General features: G+C 36.1%; 1 protein-coding gene across 7 annotated transcripts in view; it reads left to right on the top strand.

Moving 5' to 3' along the window:
• The window catches only part of POC5 (POC5 centriolar protein), a 41176-nt gene that overhangs the window by 2822 nt on the left and 19838 nt on the right, over positions 1-18516 (top strand). For 4 of the 7 annotated variants that reach the window (XM_038124399.1, XM_038124401.1, XM_038124400.1 and 1 more), the window contains exons 2-7: positions 2505-2604; positions 6986-7133; positions 14433-14605; positions 14981-15157; positions 17359-17463; positions 18171-18350. In XM_038124399.1, the coding sequence (XP_037980327.1) occupies positions 2512-2604; positions 6986-7133; positions 14433-14605; positions 14981-15157; positions 17359-17463; positions 18171-18350 (876 nt within the window). In that variant the 5' untranslated portion in view covers positions 2505-2511. The remainder of the gene's footprint in view (positions 1-2504; positions 2605-6985; positions 7134-14432; positions 14606-14980; positions 15158-17358; positions 17464-18170; positions 18351-18516) is intronic. The other 3 variants (XM_038124402.1, XM_038124403.1, XM_038124404.1) reach the window with 3 other exon arrangements.

The raw sequence follows: 18516 nt of genomic DNA on the forward strand, positions 1-18516 counted from the left end.
GAACAAACTGGAAAGTGAGAGGCTGGAAAACAGCCCCACTGAAGTGGTCTGGTGAATCCTGGTCAGTGGCAAGTTGAACATGGTCAGCAGTGCCCTGGCAGCCACCTGTGTCCTGGGGGCATCAGGGACAGCATGGCCAGCTGGGCAGGAAGGGGATTGTCCTGCTCTGCACTGGGGTGGCCTCACCTTGAGTGCTGGGGGCAGTTCTGGGTGCCACAGGGTAAGAGAGACATTCTGCTATTTGAGAGCATCTAGAGGACGACTATGAAGATGGTGAAGGGCCTTGAGGGGAAGCTGTATGAGTGACTGAGGTCACTTTGCTTTGTTGCATGTGATGAAGGAACCTTCTGAGTTTCTGAAGACCAGACAGTAGTTTCAGTGGTAAGTAGAGAGCTAGATCCACTTGATTGCATGTAAGGGGCATGATCTTAGAGAACTGAAAACAGAACTCGGGACAGTGGTCTTAAGTTATTGAACAAACTTTTCAGTAAAAAAACCTTTCTTTTTGACTTCATTGGACTTGTCTGTATACACATTGAACTCCATTTGCCATACTATTTGTCAGAATAATCAGTAGTTTAGTTCTTTTGAAGTGTACTGAGAAAGGAAGGTATGACAATATTTCAAACTTCTGGCTGCAAATACACATATAATTCCTGTAAGTGCTAGATAGTTGTTTCCTTATGGTTTCCACTAATGCATGCACATCTTTGAATAGATCCAGCATTTTTAGAGTAGTCAGGATCTTTAGTTTGAGAAACCATGTGGGAAAGCATATGAAGTTGACTTTTTAGGATTGCAGAAGTATTTTTTGATATTGAAAGACTTTATCAGCTAAATGAACGTAGAGTGCTAGTATAGAACTATTTCATTATGTAGAGAGGCTAAAACCCAGGATGTATATAAGGAATAATTCATATGAGAGGGGAAAGGAGAAAATTATCAGACCATGAGGCAATGAAAAAGATGGAGCTGACAAAGGTAGTATTTATTCTGTCATCTACGCATAGATATAAAGGAATAAGAAGTACAAAGTAAACCTTCATTAGACTCCATTTTTTGTACTTAAAAATGTGGTTGGTATATGAGGGCTCAGCAGGAAGTAGGAAGATGGTAATCATGTCTTTTGAACCTTGAGTTCCTGGAAATCTCAGCATTTGAAACTGTCTTTATATTGTTTTTGCACATCCATCATCAGCACAGAAATGAGTTTGCCATTTTGAAAGTTGTAAAAATATCCATGCCAGAGATACCTTTTGTGGTGCAGGAAGAATCAGTGCATAGAACAGCTCAAAGAGCAAAAGGATAATTAATTTCTACCTGTATTCCTATATAGAGAACTATGGGGGGGGGTTTGATACTTTGAGAAACATTGATGGTGCTAAGTAGGATATTCCTGCCAGTTTTATGACAGTACAACTAGCAACTTAAGATTTACATTTCTGTCAGAAAATGCATCTGTTTAAAAAACAAGACTATTATAATTGACAGTTGTAAAGATCTCTCTAAAAATAAATTTTCCTTGCAAGTTGTTTGCTACATTGTACAGTCAGTCAATTCCTCTGGTTATTTATGGTGGTATGCCTTCTCTCCTGACAATTCCTTAGTCAATGTGTCTAATTGTCTTTCGTGTGCATCAGACACCTATATCACACTGCCATTCATTCATTAACAAACTCATCCTGCTTTATACTCAGTTTCCCCTCATTTTGTAATTCCTTGCATCTTTCCCTCTCCTGCCATATCCTTTAGAGTCCTTTTCCCTTTATTCTGTCAAATCTTATCACAAGAGCTTCAGTTCTTCACTGAAGGACCTATACAAGGCTTTATTAGATTAAAAGATACATATATCTTTCACAAGGTCTTCAGTCTTCTTATCAATTCTTCAACATTGCCTACTTACCAAATATTCAAAGAATGCCTCCCTGTTTTGCTAAGAAATTGCTGGAATGATTGATACTTATTGAACCTAAGATATTACTTGTCCTTCCATATCTGTTCATCTTCCTGGGCCTGAAACTCAAAAAAATGATGGGAGAGTGATGTTGACCAGTAAGATTCCAGGTATTGAACAGGAGTGTTCAGGGCACTATCTTATCTTGGGCTGTGGTTGAGGTAATATTGTGGGTGGGCACAGTGTAGCTTACATATTCTTATGTTGCTCTGTAGGAATTTTGTACTGAAACAGCCTGATAAGCTAAAAGGCAATACAGTGTGATAAAAATGAGAGATTGACACAGGAGTATATCTGTAACTGCAACAACTGACGTTGTTTTGGGGTCTTTCCGTGTTTTCTTTTAAGTTAGTGAAAATATTTCTATTATTTTGACTATTTTGACTATCAGACAGTTTCTAGCATTATATAATGAGACTATTCAATCAGTTTATAGCACAGAATGGGCATTGATCCAGTTGTTACAGCGGATTCTGGGGGAAATGTTGTTGAATATATGTTTACGTATATTCAATACTGAAACTGAAGTTCAGCTTCTACTGTTTTATAGATTTACTATGTGCAGAATGTCATCTGATGAGGAGAAAAGCACAAGTCCAGTTTTCCTAAATGACTTTATTCAGGACAGTTCTGTTTCTTCAGATTCTCAGGTAGGACAGAGGCAATATAATTTGATTTACTGTCATGGCATTTTATTTAGTGAAGGATAACTATGAGGATATCTAACTAAAAGTGCATCTTTTTTATATTTTACATACCCAGGAAAATAATAAAAATATTAGTGAAAAGAAACAAAGTAGACTGCAAAAAATACTGATACTAAAATATGTTCACTTAGATTGCATTTCTATGCATTTCACAAGCAATTTATTTAAAAATTCTTACCTAAACTTTAGAGTTTGATCAGCTGCAAGTAAAACAGGTAATTTTCTTACCTTTTTTCCCCTGGTGTTATTCTTTATTTGTGTGAAGTCTTATCAAAAAGACAGAATTTGACGCGGTAGGATAGAAACCCATGTCTTTTGAGAGATGAAGAGAAACTATATTTTAGGCTTTCCCCATGATTCAGTTTTTGTAAAAACTGATTTTTTTAATGGATTTATTTCCATTGGAGTAGTATATCCTGGAGTAGGCCAGGTTAATCACAGAAGGGAAACTATTGCTTTTTGGGGTTTTTTTTGTTTTTTGGTTTTTTTTTTTACTTTCTGCATCAAATACTTTAGGACGTTCTGTAACTAGAATAGTGAGGGTTGCCTTTTCTGTGCTTGTCATGCTTTCAAGAGGATGGAATGATACTGAATAAAGTCTTTGTACTATTCTTTTGAAAGCAGCAGATTTTCATAATTTATTAATTGGTTATTCCTCTTTGCATAGTAGATTGTGTGGTTTTTTTCCCTTTGGTAAGATACAGTCCAAACCAGGACAGTTTTGGCAATAACATGTTTTGGTAGTTGCCCTGTAAAATACATCTCCACATTTGTCACGTGGTGAAATGGCCATATACAGCAGCAGCACTGTTTAATTAAGGAGTTTTCTTCTTTCTTTTTTTACCATTTGGATTGATTTGTACCTTTTAAACAACATTTTATGGGGCAGTTCATTTCTGCAGTTCATGTATTTCTCTATTTGTGCTTGTATCTCATGGATAAGTTTTCATAATCCTTGTTTAGGAATAGTAATGCATCTGGGTTTCCAATGCTTTTTGTAGTCAGAGAACAAGATAAAAGCATCATGCTACAAATTTTGAAGGACCAGAATTTTCTGTTATGACTTGGTTGATTATCAGAGAGGCTCTAAGGCTACCTGGTAGAGAATGATAAACTTATACTAATGAGCGACTGTTTTGTGAATGAGAACGTGTCTAGAGAAGAATAGTTCCAGTTGGAAGTGATCTACATCAATCATTGGCCAAACTGCCTGACCATTTTGTGGCTGAGCAGAAGTTAAAGCATGGTTTTACAGGGCATTGTTCAAATGCCTCTTAAACAGTGTCAGGCTCATGGCATCAAACACTCTCCCTTGGGAGGGAAGCCCATTCCAGTATTTGGTTGCCCTCCCAGTAAAAAAATGCTTCCTAATGTCAAATTTGATTCTTCCCAACACAATTTTGAACAATTCCCATTCATTCCATCCTTGGGTCCCAGGGAGATGAGATCAACATCTCACTTCTCCTGCTCAGGAAGCTGAACAGAGCGACGAGGCCCCTCAGTCTCCTTTTCTCCAAACTAGACAAGCCTAAAGCTACCACTGGTAGGAGTTTGTTATTGTTGAAAAAGAACAACACTGAGGTCACAGTTGATCAATAGGAATGTTGACAGGGAAGTACTCTATTTAGATAATTTTGGAAGGCCTGTTCTGTTTTGTTTGTTTGGGCCTTTTTGATAATGTGTTGCTTTTAAATAGAGACCAGCTTATTTTTCCTTACAAAGAGATCCACTGGCTCTTAGAGAATTTTCACTACTTATAATTGTTATGCAAGACTTTATCCATTCAGTCTGTTTTTGTCATACTGTCTAGTAACCTTGACTACAATCTTTTGCAGTATCTGTAGATTTTAATTTTAAAAATAGAAAAAAATTATAAAAGACATCTGATTTTTTGGTGTCATTTGTTCATTGCATCACTACATTTTCTTCTACAAAATCAATGCATTAAATAGTCAAAACTCCACAGACCTTCAGGTCATGGAATTATATTCTTCTAGTTTTATACATGAACAGAATTGTTTGCAGTTGACAAAACAGCTTGAAAGTTCTGTTTAAAGCAGAACCACGATAATAAACCAAAGATATAGTGTTAATTTTATTATGGTTTTATTTTAAATGTACTGGTCAATATTGCATTCCAGTTGCAGCATACTTGTTACAGAGTATTTAAGATTGAAGTAATACACTTAATCACTCAGTGTTTCCATACGTATTCCCACTGCTGTCTCCAGGATTTTTTTTTTTCATGTGTCTAAGTTTCTGATTACAACTGGGATAGTGTGCTTTCTTTAGTATTTGCCTTTCAGCTTCAACAGTGTTGTAATATTGTAATTTATAAACATTTATTTCCAGATTTGTCACTGGATGCTGTCTATTGATACTTTCTGTTGGCGCATAAGCATGCGTATTCCTGTACAGATTGGATTCTTTGAGTTTTAATGAAAGAATTAGAACATGAAAGAAATTTCATGACGTAACTTGATACTCATATTTTGAATGCTAGGCATGTTTATAGTAGGACATATTGTGTGATAATGAATAAATTGGGTGACTCAATGAGAGACACCCACTTGCATCTGACATCTAACCTATTAGGTCCTTTGAATTGACTAAGATAATCATGGAAACAGTTGGATCAGCTCTGTCTGAGAACTAACTTGTTAGTTGGGAAGAATTAGTTTTAAGTTGCTATTTGGTTACATGATCTCTTAGAAGAAGACAGAGGTGTGATCCAATGTCTGCAGAATCATTTAATTTTTATTAGTTAAGGCTAATATTGGCTCTTTTACTCAGCTGAGATTTTGCTGCAGGGAGTTTTGTACGGTTCCATGTAGTTCCTGATTGAGTAACAGATCTAAAGATATCTGTTTGTTCTTTTGATATCTTACAAAATTTAAGCTGTATACATTTAGAAAGATATGGCTGTGGAAAAATTGGTAACTTGTTGATTTGCAGCTAACTATACCTTTTACATGGATTGTGGCACACTTGTGTGTCCAAAAGATACATCATGTATTTGTAATTCTGTAGCTTTGTATACATTTATTTAGGCTTTTACTTTGAACGTGATAGATTAGAAGATGGGAAATGGACATTTAAATGGAAACTAGAATGCGGATTAAATGTACCAAACCTAGCTTCTTAAATTCTCTAATTAGTTGAAACACACAAAAATATACAATTTACACTAAGAGTTTTGAAGTATTATCTTTTTTGATTGTTAGATTCAAAAACATATTGCATGTAATTGGTACCTTTCATTGATTGTTTTCACTCTAACTTCTCCCAGGTCTAAGAGGAAATTAATTTTTGAATTCACATTTGGTTTCTGAGGTTTGACCTCATTAGGATACTAATGTGATATAACAGAACTAATAACAGAACTAATGTGATAATACTAAGTGAAGTAAAAATAACTGCTAGTGACCTGGTTTAGTATTTTTCAATGGGCATTGGTTTACTAATCTTTAATTAGTAGATTTTATTTGTTTTAGTAAGTTGCTGATACTGGTACTTGTTTAATTAATTACTAGATTGCATGTTTAAGCTATAATACAGATTGTTTGCAGTTTCACAAAGAACACTAAATACCTTCATCCTAAAAATCTGTTTCATTAGGAGGTTTCAAAAAATATTAATTGGCTTACTTTGGTGTGTAGCATAATGCCACATACCAGTTAGATAGGTTTATAGCTTCTTAACAGGAAAGCTTCTTTCTAAATTATATATACACATTCCATATACCTGTATAATGTTAAAAGTAAATAATATAAGGTGAGAATTATTATATCCATTCTAAAGAAATTGTGTATAATCAAATCACTTTTGATGATTGGCTTTACAACTTCCACCAAAGAAATTGCAATGTTGGAGAGTGTGAAGTGTGACTGTGTTCAGTACTTTGTCATGGCTATAAAAATACATGTTTTTCTTTGAAGCAGTAGTAGTAGTGATTAGAAATAATAATGGCTGATTAACAACTCATATGATCTGGGACTGGAGTTTTTTCCCAGTTCTTGTTTTAGATGCCTATTAGAGTATCCAGTGCTGGAATCTTGCAGAGTCTTTCTGTGCAGCTGTTGCAGTGCATATAGTTGTAATCAGAAGGAATGTGAATATTAAACAAGAGAAAGTTAAATTATTATAGTCACTGTAGGAAAGCAGCTCACTTTCGCAGCTTTAGGGGAAATGCTCTTCATTTACGCCATAATAAAAAAGAAACCTGTCAAAATTATAGAAAATAATATACACTTCTTTTTACATATGCCTAATTTTTAAAAATATAATTGTAGTTTTATAATTCTTTGTCACCACTTTGCAACAGGATGAATATGAAGAGCTGTTTCGTTATTCTGTAGTGACTCCAAAGTTTGAGCAGTGTGTCTCAAAGTTGCCAGAACCTGCCTCAGAACGGAGACCATCTGAAAGAGTTTCCAGGTTAACAGATGATGCCAGTCACCTCAATACTCCAGGTAGTATGCCCAAGGCTATGAGTTGAGCTTGCAAGAACAATGATTCAACTTTGATGACTTATATTTTTAATAGCTTTAGTTTGAAAAATACATGTACCTCATTTGTAGTACATTTGCATTTTGTGCAACAAGAAATGTAGGAAGGAGTATTCCCTGAAGGTTTCTCTCTCTGGCATCACTTTCAGATGACAGTGTTGATGTGCTGACAGTTCTTTGTGTTTTGTGGTGCTGATGTTTAAAGGTGGTTGGTGTAATAACAGAAAAAGGGATACCCTTACTTACAGCATGCTTCATTGACATTTCATGTGTCATAGCTGGTTTTGGTCAAGCTGGTACAGCTGTGATAGAGAAATGCGTATAGAAACAATGATTCAGTGGAAGGGAGGATTACCTTAAAAGGGCTTTGTGTAATGACTAATCATGTCACTACATGAATGTCATTCTTACTTTTTTAGTTTGATCCTGTTATTCTAATTTTAATTTATTGCCTGGTATTTTATTTATCCATGTTACTAATGGACCCTTCTGTCCATCATATCTTGCCTACTTGCTGCTCTCATTTTGACCTCATAGCACGCTCCTAGGATACACTAGGCCTTAGCATGAGCTGTGAGTTAGCCAAAATCTGAGCAGGACTTAAGTGAACAGTAACAACACAAGCAGAATGTGTGCAGTGTGCGGATCACAGTGCAGCTGTGACTCCTGTTGCCAGTCTCCATATATCAGCTATCACGACACAAGCTGTCCCCAGTTGCTGCAGCAGTTTGTGTGGGTTAAAGCTAGCTCAGGTCTATTGCTATGTTGAAAGTTCATTTTGCTGGTTGCTTTTTTTTATACTGTGTGCTGGCTCAAGCCATGCTTGTCTGGGTATCACAGAAATGTGCTCAGAGCTCACAGTTAACTAAGGCCTCTTAACACAACCTGTTGATCCCCTTAACTGGTGCAGCCTTTTGTGAGAAACAAAGGCCATCCAGAGCCCCTTCCTGTGTTGAGATAACTTCAGCTTCCTTTAAAACAGCTGTGGTCACTCCCCGTATTCTTCTCAGAGCTCCATGAGCAGAGTACTTAGCTCCTCTGGATGTTCTTCTATTGTTGATCAATTGCATTATAAGTCACAGATTGTCAGGATTCAAGTACACTTTCAAAACTCTTGATTTGTAGAGCAGTTAATGTCAACTGGAACTGTTTCTCAAACAGTGTTGATGTTCTTAAAACAGTAGAAAATTTTAAACCCAGCTATGTGGAACTATATTATGGAGCAAATTTTAATTTGGGTATTGTGCTCAGTGCTCTCTGCTTAGAGTTTTGCCTCCCAGTTTGAGTAAAATATTGTTTTGTAAGGGATTTTTTTGTGATGTGTGTTATGGGTGGGATTGCCAATTTAATTTTATCAATAATTTGCCAGAGCCAGATTATGATATAAAAACAAAGTACAAAATTTATTTCGCGCAAATTGACAAAATTTCGGTAAGCCACGGATCGGACAGAGTCTAGCCCGGGAGTAGACCCTGGGTGACGCGCTGAGCAACTCTAAGCGCTGGCAGCTTCACAGTGCGGCGAGCACACCAGCTTTCTCCATGTAGGTCTTTTTATCCCATTTTTCTTGCCGCGGGCTAGGAAGTCTATTGTCCTTTTCATAACCAAACAAGTTCCCAAGGTTTCTCCGGTCCAGTAGAATGGTATCTGATGGAAGGTGGTCCTGTCCTCGATGTCTTTGGGAATAATTCATCGACTTTTGGTCTTGTGCTAGACAGGATTAATCTTAACAGTACACAATCACATCCCGAGAGAGATATCCTTATCATCCGATACTCAGTTCTTACTGGAAATCTCTTTTGCAAACCGAAGTTTCCCAGAACTGTTTTAAAATTCTAAGTAGTGTGTTCCCCCCTTCAGTCAGGGGATCCAGGTGTGCTGCTAATGACATCATTCCCTGTGGGGCTGCAATTGTGAAACTGACTGTCTCTGTTGGGTTTTTACATGTAAATAGAGTCTATCGGTGGTGTGGTAGGCGTTGGTGCTTTGCTGCACTGACTTTTCTAGTGTATTTCCCTGAGAACATGTCCAAACGTAACTCTCCTTCTACCTTATTCTATACTATTCTGAATCTATTCTTCTACTCTAATAAATATGAATTTTGACACTCATTCATAACAATGTGTAATACTGCTGTTCATAAGAAAGAATATCAGAATCAAAGTACTAGACTCTTGTGCTTTTTTGAGAGCATACATGTCTGTATGCTCTATTTTCTATCATATTTGTCTGAAGAGAAAATTGTAGCCAGCCACCCAAAAGAGTCTCCTGTCTCTCTTTCAGGTTATGCTCTTACTTTTTAATTTTTTTTCTGGGCTGTATTAGGTTTGCATGGCCAAAATTCAGTAGTGGAGGTGCTACAGCGGGGGCTTCTTTGAGAAGCTTCCAGAAGCTTCCTCCATGTCTGACAGAGCCAGTTTCTGGAAGCTCCAAAGGATGGGAGTGCAGCTGGCCAAGGCTGAGGCAGTTTGAAATGGTGGTAATGCCTATGTGATAAGAGATTTGAGAAGAAAAAGAAGTTTTGCATAGTTGTAATTGTGACCACAGAAGAACGGAGTGAGAATATGTGAGAGGAACAGCTCTGTACACACCAAGGTCACTGGACAAGCAGGGACAGGGGCTGCTCCAGGCACTGCAGCTGGGATGCCCCTGCAGCCCATGGAGGTCAGGGGTGCAGGGATCCACCTGCAGCCCATGGAGGAGACAGACCCATGCTGGAGCAGGGACCTGCAGACTTGTGGAGAGAGGAGCCCGTGCTGCAGCAGGTTTCCTGGTAGGACTTGTGACACCATAGGAGACCCACGCTGGAGCAGCCTGTCCTTGCAGGACTGCACTCCATGGAAGAGGGACCCGCACTGCAGCAGTTCAGAGACCTGTTGCTCATGGGATGGACTCATGTTGGAGAAGTCCATGGAGAACTGTCTCCCATGGGAGGGACCCCATATGTTGGGAGGAAAGATTCCTCTCTGTGAGCAGGAACAATGTGTGAGGAACTGTCCATTCCCTATCTCTGTGCCACTGGGGGAGGAGGTAGTGCTGGGAAGGAGAGACAGATGTGGGAAAGGTGTTTTTAAGGCCTAATTTTACTTCTTATCCTGCTCTCATTTTTTTTAGTGATAAATTCAATTAATATCTCTAATTACAGCCTGCTTAGCACCGTGATGGTGTTTCAGGAGTGATCTCTCCTATCACTATCACTATCTCAACTCTTGAGCCCTTCATTATATTTTCTCTCCCCTGTCTAGCTGCCAAGGTGAGTGAAAAAGCAGCTTTGGTGGCTGCAATTTGGCATCCAGCCAGGGTCAAACAATTTCTTGTAAACATGTAGCCTGTCAGGTGTTTGTTCCTTTTTATGGCCACAAAAGTGAGAGGACAAGATTCCATTCCTTGCTTGCTTCTCTTGAAATATTTGAACAGTGTTATCTTTTTAATATGCCTGGTGTTATCAAATTAGAATAGTCATTTGCAAGCTTTTGTTAATTGTCATGGAACAGGGGAAAGAAATAGTCTTATACTTGATGTTGATCAAAATTTTGCATTGTAGTTCTCATTAAAAGAGTTGTATTGCTTGTTACAAGGAACCACTCAGATATTTATTATCTTTTTAAAAGGCAGCACACTGCAAAATACAATTTGTCTGTTATTTTCAGAATGGAAAAAAAGTGATTAAAGACAGTAAAAAAGGTGCTTCTGAACTTCCCAGGGAACACAAGAGACAAGAAGAATATTTACACAGACTCATCCTGCTTTTGTCAATTAAAATGCTATAAACAAGTTTCCTTTGCTTTGCTACTTAATCAAAATATGTGTTTGCTGTTCAAAATATCACTGTGTCTTCTCAGTCTGGGAGAGAGATGGGTCATACTTCCTAGAGATAGAGCTGGAAAAAAATCTAGTTGTAAAAGGGTTATTTCAACTTCTGGGAAAATATCTGATCAAAATCTTGAACTCTTCTATATATTTACTACTATTGTTTGATGGTGATTACATATTCAAGTAGTGTTGGCCACAGTGTTAATGCCCTCAGAATATCTTCTTTTTTTTCATGATGGTAATAACATGACTTTGAATGAAGAGTGAGAAAACTGTTAAGATCAAGTTAATTACTATACCTCTAATGCTTAAATTCAAGCTTAATACTCTACCTCTAATGCTGATCAGGTGGGATTGTTTACCAGTTTTTTTTTTTCTGAAGGACAGTTAATTTTTTTGTTAAACTCCATTCTTTCGGTACTGCTTGCTTGTTCATACTAAAATCAGACTTTTTGACATTTGGGTCTAATGCTGCTACTGTGTTAAAATAAAAAAAATCATAAATTATGTTAGTGTTCTATAACTGTAAAACAAAATGAATGAATGTGCTGAGCATGGAGTTACAATCTGAAAGTTTGCTCTTCTGCAGAGCTTCTCAAGTTTACAATGTATTTTCCCCTTCTCCATGTGATGGTATTGGGACCAAGTTTCCAATGCCACGTGATGCCTTCTGAAATGGTGTTCTGGTTATGAAGTATTCTTTGGTCTGGATGCTACCATTATGGTGGTAGAACTCTGATTATTGGTAATCTCTATTTGTTGTAGAAAATTAAAGTATACGTGGTATATTCCCTAACAGCTTTCAGTCACATAAGAAAAGTAATTGGAATAAACATGCTGTACTATTCAATTCAGTTCAATGTCCAAATGTTTTTAAACTTTGAAACATAAAACTTCATTTCCTGTTCTTGTTATCAATTTGGTTGATTAAATTTGAAAATTACTAAGACTGGAGCAGTAAATTATTTGTTGCAGAGATGTGCAATGATGACTCATACCCAAAGAGTGGAAAAAATCCTTCTCTTCAAGCCTGCCAGTCCTCAGTATATATCTATTAAATTTCTTAGAACATTTTAGCAAATTGCTGTGCTCAACTTGGGCAACTAATAGCATCTAATGTGTGAGAACGGTGTCAGACCTTATTTACTTAATAAAAGCAGAAAAACTCTGATACTATAACAACACAGAAAAGCTCAACGGTAGTAACAGACATCTGGATAAACAGCTAATTTCATTACCTGTGTCTAGAGATTTGTTGCAGTAAATGTGTGAGGAGATTATTTAATAAAGTGCATTTCTATACTTCTCATATCCAAATGGTTCCAGTATCCTTTAACTTAGTGCACTGTAACTGAATGACATCATATAACTCTATGGAAGGAATAGAGGTGGCAGAAGGAGAGCATTAGAAATAAGAATTAAATTAATGTGTCTACAACTGTAGAAAATTATGGCAATGCTGGAAGGCCAAGATGAATTTCATAAGATGATGTTATAAACATGTAACAGATACACTTGGTGGATTTAATGAAGATATTATACATCCTGTGGTAAATGAGAGAAATGAAAGCTGTGTTAGGATAACCTGTTCATAGGGAGAATTAAGGGGAAGGGAGTGATGAACTAGTAATATTGTGATTCTCAGACTATGGCTGTTGTCAGTCTATTTTAATATGCTATTTTGATTGGTTACAGTTTGTTCTGTTGGGTTTTGGACTTTTTTTTTAAGGTATCTTACAAACTGTGCTGTGTAGGATATCTTCATAATCTAACCAAGTAGTAAAAGTTTAAAAACAAAGCTTCATGCATTTCATGTCACAGCTGAAGGAAGGAGTGACATGCAGCAATGGGGAAAAGTGGTGAAGGACAGAACTGTGAATATTTGACAATGGTAACAGTGCCAGATAATTTTATTGTCAGATGCCAGCCAGATTCTTCATCACAGAAATTAGATGTATTTCAAGTAATCTGGATCATCTGTCTGGCATGTCACATATTCTGGACATTTTTACAAGCAACAAGTATTCAAATTCTGCCACTACTTTAGCAATACTTCTGTCATTTTCAAGAGAAACAATGACGAAAAGCTAAAGCCTGATTTTAATATCCTCTGTGATGGAGAATAATTTCTTTACGGTCTTTTGCTTTTGCTATAGGGTAGGACGTTTAGTCTATAGAAATGGTGTGTTAGATGGCTCTCCTTCAGCTGAAACTGGTGTTAGTTTTATGATGTGTGGTTGTGTATTATCTTAAGAGAAATATCAAAAAGCAGTTGTAACTGCTTCTGCATCACTGTTCTTCTTTATTTCCCTTAGTTTTGGAGCATGAGTGTAGTAGTTTAGTGGCAGAGAGTATTAGCCAGATAGCTTTTCTCATTTCCTTAGGAAAGGAGACCTAACAGTAAAAATAACTGTAAAAGAATATCAACTATCAGGCTCTGCCTTAAATACATTAGAAACACACTTTTCTAGTGTCCACTGAAGATACTGTTTTGTGACAGATAAACTTATCTCTTCTAGGCTGAATCAAAAAATACTACCCATCAGGCAATACTTGTTTTCAGAAGTGAAGGCTAAAATGTTGGAGGTTTTCTCTGTTCATGAAAAAAAGAAAGTATTTTTTTGAAGTTGTTGTCTTTCTTGTTATTAGCAGGAATCTGCTAATACCTCTTCTAATTTTCTTTTATTCAGTTGTCAACTCAAAAAGCAAATTTTCTGTAAGGAATAATTAAATATAAAACAATATTTTACTTCCCACGTTTACTTAAATATTAACTTTATTTTCAGATCAAATGCATGCAAATTGGGTTTTGGGCAGGGATTAACTTTTATTGCAGTGGTACCTAGCCACAGCTCCTGAAAGTGACGATTTATTGTATATGGCATTATATAAATTCATAGTAGCTATGTCCTTTCTCAAATTGCTTGAGTGCTAATCAGCTGAACAAATTTCAGGCTTTAAGAAAAATGGATGCAGATACATATTAACATCAAAATATATCCACAGGCTACTTTGTGAATTCGTAAATGAACAGCACAGACCTCAGGTGTTTACAGGCTCATTGAGGTAAAAGGCAGAAGTTAGTATATTGTGAGCCTGAGATGTTAATTGTCAAGAAGCTTTTACTTAGAGATGTTATTTGTGGCTGTACTTTTTAGTGCTTGCTGTGATCATTCTCTTTCAAATTAACTTATATTAAGATACTGTATTTTAAGAGAGCACTACTTCTGAATTTATTAATGTCATAATAGGATTGTCAGTTTAAATATATGTGTCCAGAAAGCATGCATTAGAATTGGATTGGTTTTTCTTATGTGGGGAAAGGATGTTTCTGGTGTAATAAATATTTTATTTCCTTTTTACCATTGTCTGTCTTCTGACTTCCATTGAGAATGTGGACTAGTCAGCCTTTCCAGGGTGTCAGTTCTTATTCTCTTATTTCATTTTCAGTCTCAACATCAGTGAAGCAGGCTGGTATGGAACAACCTGCTCTTCCAGAAGCATCTTCTTCCACACATGGTCCAAGAGAAGTCAGCAAAACCACAGTGACTGAATTAACTTCCCCAGATGGAAAAGTCACTCAAATAGAAAATATAGTTGATCTCTGGAGTGGAAATCTTAAGGTATTTTTATTGTATGGAATCCTTAAAAATCATTCACAGATATCATTGTATTGTAGAGTCAGTGCAGGAGAAGTTGCAGTGTGATTGCTGGGAGAATGGTACTTTTTTGTTGTTGTTGCATATTGCACATAAGCATATGTAGCACAGAATAGCTTTTTTCAAAAACTTTGGAATAACTGTCTCCATTAGGGATGTTCAAATGTCATGATTCAGTCGTTCATTGTGTCTAGTAATACAGCTGTACACAGCCTCTGTAATGAAGGTATCACTGCAAATATTGGTGCCCCTTAATTGCTAAGTGTTTTAAGATTAAAATAGTAGAGAGGAGGGAATAGTTTAAACTCATTGCATTACTGTCATCCTTTAACTTTCCAGACAAATATTCTGACTGAACTGAAAAATTGGGAACTGAATTTGATTCAACAACACAAGCTTCAAATGAGACAAGAGAAAGAGAAACATGCCACACAAGTGAAACAACTGCAGAATGAGCTGGAAAACCTGAAAGAGTTACTTCATACTTATGAAATCTCTATTAGCAGGAAAGATGAGGTAGTAACTCAATTTCATATTTTAACAGTTCCTCTCTGTTTAAAAATATCTACACTAAATTTTTTGGTCCATCTCTTTGAACAACATTTTTTAAAGCAAGTAACATAGAGAAGTAAATAATACATTCAGACTGTATAATAGAAAAATAATCATGGTTGCTAATAGAGTTGTCTCTACTAGCAATGAAAACACATCATATGTGCTATACTTTGCCTTGTTTGCTTCTTAAATCTAGAGTCTACTCTTGTTTCTCATGTATTTCATGAAGATCACACAGACGTAGGTGAGTTTATTCGCTCTTATACTTCAAAAGCCTCTAAATTTTCAATTATTAGAGTGGTTTTCCTCGGTATTAAATGTTGAGGAGCCTCTAAAATTCTTAGGAATTCTACATTTGTACATATTCTTAAGAATATGTACATCTGGAGTCTCTGGTTTACACTTTCCTGCTGGCAACAGTGCAAACAACTTGAAAATTAACTAGAACTGTGAAAGTGGATATAAAATCTTGGCAGTTTTGCAATCACACAACATAATTGAGTCTTCTTACTGCTACCCTGAACATATAACCTAGTACTTGAGAACACTTAATGGAGTTTGGGTTTCTAATTCCTACTTACATTTTCAAAAAACATACATTACAGGAGTTAAAATGTGAATGAAGATAGTGTTCTGTGTTCATTTGGAAAACAGACTAATGTTACAGACTAAGCAAATAAAAATGTTGTAACATTACAATAACTGGATTAGTCTTGTAACATGTAACTATTACCTTGTGCATGGTTATCAGACTATACCTTTCAAACATCTAATTCTATTGGATATCAAGGTATGTCAGTCATATTTAATGTGCCATAATTCTCAATGATGCTTTGAAAGCTCTATTTTGTTTTCTGCTGCCAGTGAAATTGTTTCTTCAGCCAATTTTATAGTTCTGCTTATAAGGAAAAAAAAAACCAAACATTTGAATAGAAAATTGCTATTGTTACCACCTGAATGGAAGGTGGCAGTGCTTCCATGCTTCTGCATATCTTTCCATAATTATGAAATCTGTTCTATCCTGATATGAACATAAACCAAGGTCGATCAGCCTCACAAATATTACAAGTGTTATGTTCTTATTTCACATTGTAAATCTTAAATTCTTTTTATTTGCAAAAATATGCTAATTAACAAAAATAGACTTAGGCTAAGACTTCTAGTGTGCAGCAGTACGTATGCAGCACTGAAAATTGATTTTTATTATACTTTTTCAACAAAAGTAATTAATATATCTATTTAATTTTTCTATTTTAATTTTAATTAACATTCATTTAATTGATGTATGTTCAATAACTATTACTTATAACAAATGTAACATAATGTTAACATATGCTAGCATATATTATCATAAAATGTTGTTCTCAATAATGTTTATGCAGTAGTTAAAATAACTTGGCGTTATTCCCCAAAGTCCCAAGATAGGTCACTGTTGACCATTAGAATTGCTCATATATGGCTGATGGCACAGTCTAGCTTAAGAAGTTAGGCAGAAGTAGGGAGTAATATTCAGATTTGGTCTACCAAATTTGCATCATACCTGGCCTAATTTTTAGTTGGGGAGCCTCAGCTGGTAATGTGTACTCATTAAATTCAGAGATTGCTGGGTTGCATCTTTGTCCAGTATGACATCTTGCCTCTCAAATGTTTTAATTGCTATAAGCTTATATAGTATCTTTCATGAGAACTTTTAAAGAGAGTAACAATTTCTAATAAGGTTTTTCTGGTTTATAGCAATGATAAACTTAGCTTGTTTATTCTGTTCAGACAATTGAAACAAACTTCTAATATAAATGTTTCTGATTTATTAAAATTCTTCTTGAAATAAGAGGTTCTTCTGATGTAATGCTATGGTAACATTAACTGTGAGAAAGTAGCTCGGAAACCACCAAATGTAGGAGGAAATAACAATTCAGTTGAACTTTTCCTAAAACAACACAATGGAAGTGCTACCATCTGAATGTCAAAGCCACAGGAATTTTACTTCTCATTTGAACTCTGATTATTGTTTCTTACTTGATTAGAGTAAGGGGAAGTTTCAGTAGAAAGCATCTGTTAAAAACAAATGCTTTAAGTGAAAAGTAACTGAGACATAAAGTACATTCTCTTTGCTCTTACAGTGATCATAGATATTGAAATAGTGTTAATGAATGTTTTTGCAGGTAATTACTAACTTGACCCAAGCATTAGAAAAGCAAAAGGAGAGAGTAGTGTTGATGAGAAAGTTTACACTGTGGCGGATTCAGCATGTTAAAGCCAAACAAGAGGTATGTGCACAAAATCAAAATGCAGTGAAAATTAAACCTCTGAACTCAAAAGAGTCAGAGCTGCTGCAGTTCCTGTTACAGTTTGAAGAAATCATGGTGTTTCTATTTTGATGTGTTTGACAATGTCAAATATCAGTTTGAAAAGATCAGTTCTAAAAGGAATGTTGCTGTCAGAATACTCTCTGGAATGGGAAAAAAATCAGTTGTCTGCTGACTATTTCTATTTTGAAATAGAATAGAATAGTAGAGTTGTTTTAAAATAGTTTTTAATAAATCCTGAAGTCTAAATTTATTCAAAATGTAAGTTTTACGATCTTGGTGACTGCAGGTTTTATATAATTCCTGCAGTGAATCCGAATGTGCCACATACCCAACAAATGGCTTCATATGTCTCTTTACACTGTGTATGTGAGGTTGTTGTTTGAGTGTCATTAAATTAAAAGTAAGACCACTGTTGTGTGTAGCCTAGGAGTTCACAAATACAGTTTCTCATGGTGATGACAGTAATGTGCCATGGCATGTGTGCAGAGGCAACACTGAGCTGCTGACGCTGCTTGTGTAACACTTCACTGCAGGACCTGTAACTCTCTTAAGGGGTTTCTACTATGATCTGTGTAATAAGCTGTAAAACAGTCATCCACAGTAGAGTACTGAACTTTTTATGAACCCATAACTTTTGTTTGATTTGGTTGTATTTATTTCCTAAGGAATATGCAATTAGAATGGCAGATAGACATTTCCAGACAACTTTGATGAAGAAAGTGTGGGCCACATGGCGCTCTGTTATTGAAGAAAGATGGAAAGACAAAGTAGCGAGAGCCTGTCAGTTAAGGGCAGAAAATGTGTGTATTCAGATCACCAATGATTACGAAGCGAAAATTGCAGAGGTAAAATCAATTTTTTTTTCCTTCTTTTGCTCCTTGACTCCCAACCCCTGTTCCTCCAAAGTATGTCTTTCTCAGCAAACCTAACAAACACAAGTATTTTCCAGTAGAACAGAGCTAGAGCTCCCAAGTATGCAAGAAGATCTGAATGGATCTAAGACCTCTGTAA

This window comes from Motacilla alba, chromosome Z (assembly GCF_015832195.1).
Source record: "Motacilla alba alba isolate MOTALB_02 chromosome Z, Motacilla_alba_V1.0_pri, whole genome shotgun sequence".
Lineage (NCBI taxonomy): Eukaryota > Metazoa > Chordata > Aves > Passeriformes > Motacillidae > Motacilla > Motacilla alba.